This window comes from Nicotiana tomentosiformis, chromosome 2 (assembly GCF_000390325.3).
Source record: "Nicotiana tomentosiformis chromosome 2, ASM39032v3, whole genome shotgun sequence".
Classification (NCBI taxonomy): domain Eukaryota; kingdom Viridiplantae; phylum Streptophyta; class Magnoliopsida; order Solanales; family Solanaceae; genus Nicotiana; species Nicotiana tomentosiformis.
In genome coordinates this window covers 10135333-10136880 of record NC_090813.1, presented here as the reverse complement: position 1 = coordinate 10136880, position 1548 = coordinate 10135333, and the positions used below count along the sequence as shown (strand labels likewise).

General features: G+C 38.8%; 1 protein-coding gene across 1 annotated transcript; it reads left to right on the top strand.

The window, feature by feature from the left end:
- Nucleotides 1-208: 208 nt before the first annotated feature.
- On the top strand, nucleotides 209-844 carry LOC138904329 (uncharacterized). The gene is made up of 2 exons (XM_070192830.1): nucleotides 209-325; nucleotides 635-844. The coding sequence occupies exons 1-2, from the start codon at nucleotides 209-211 to the stop codon at nucleotides 842-844; spliced, it is 327 nt and encodes a 108-aa protein (XP_070048931.1).
- The last annotated feature ends 704 nt before the right edge of the window (nucleotides 845-1548 follow it).

Below are 1548 nucleotides of genomic sequence, written 5' to 3'. Positions count from 1 at the left end.
CTACATGGTGATCGAGAAGGAGATGTTAGTAGTGATGTTCACATTTGACAAATTCAGGTCATACCGGATAGGCTCGAAGGTAATTGTTTCTACTGACCATGTTGCTCTAAGGTACCTAATTGAGAAGAAGGAGTCAAAGCCGCGTTTGATTCGATAGGTGCTGCTACTACTACAAGAATTCGACCTGAAAATCCGTGACCGAAAGGGAATGGAGAACCAAGTGGCTGATCACTTGTCCAGGCTGGAAGGAGTAGAGAAGAAGGTTGAGGTGAAAGATATCGAGGAGAATATCCCGGATGAACAACTATTGGCCACAAGCCTGGAGGTAATGCCAGGGTATGCAGATATTTCAAACTACCTGGCGAGCGGTATTGTCCCCTATGACCTTTCCTCTATACAAAATAAAACGTTCTTCCGTGATTGTCGCATGTATTTTTGGGATGAGCCTTATTTGTTCAAGATTTGTGTTGATAACATAATCTAGGGATATATCCCCGAGATAGACTAATCTTCTATTTTGCAGGCTTGTTACGCATCCCTATATAGCGGACATTTTGGGGGAGTACGGACATATGCAAAAGTGCTGGAGTCGAGCTTCTATTGGTCGACATTGTTCAAAGATGCACACTTCTAGGTGAAGGTTTGTGATGAATCCCAACGGACTGGGAATATGTCCCGCCGACATGAGATGCCCATGAACCCAATCCAGGAGGTGAAAGTATTTGATGCATGGGGAATCAATTTCATGGGGCCTTTTGTCAGCTCACATGGCAACAAGTACATACTCTTAGCTGTGGACTATGTGTCAAAATGGGTGGAAGTTGTTGCACTCATCCACAAATGATGCAAAAGGGGTCATTGGTTTTTTGAGAAAGAATATATTCACCCGGTTTGGCACTCCAAGGGCATTAATCAGCAATGGAGGCACTCAGTTCTGCAGTGATGAGCTCAAAACACAATGCAAAACTGATGCTTCACTAGCCAAATATAGTATAGTTTAATTATCGTCTCCACATGGTTTAGATTTAAACAATGCTCAAGTAATTTCTATCTTAACACTATTGAGGACGATTAACACTTTAGTTAGGATGATTAATAACTAAAATTAACTATAAAACTAAAACAATTAATAATTAATCACAGAAAAACAAGAGTTGAGCAACACCAAAATATCAATGGGAGAAATAAGGGTCATGACAGGATATGTGCGATATAACTATTTGGGATCTAACTCTAGTTCAATTCACTCTAAAGTTCTAATTATTCTCACGAATTCACTCGATGATTAGTTCAAACGTGTAGGCAGGACTTTTCTCTCGATTAAATCTTAGCTCTACGAGGTGAACTAATATAAGCACTGTGAACATATGCAAGCATGCGTTAATGGATTAATCTTCAGGAAAACCTCTCCCGAATATTATCCTAACTTGATTTAATCAACAATTCAACAAGCTCTTTCGATTACTTAAAAGAATCATCGAATTAAATCAAATAAAATAATACAAATATAATCACCAAAATATTCCTCTTTCTTTTAAATAAACTGAT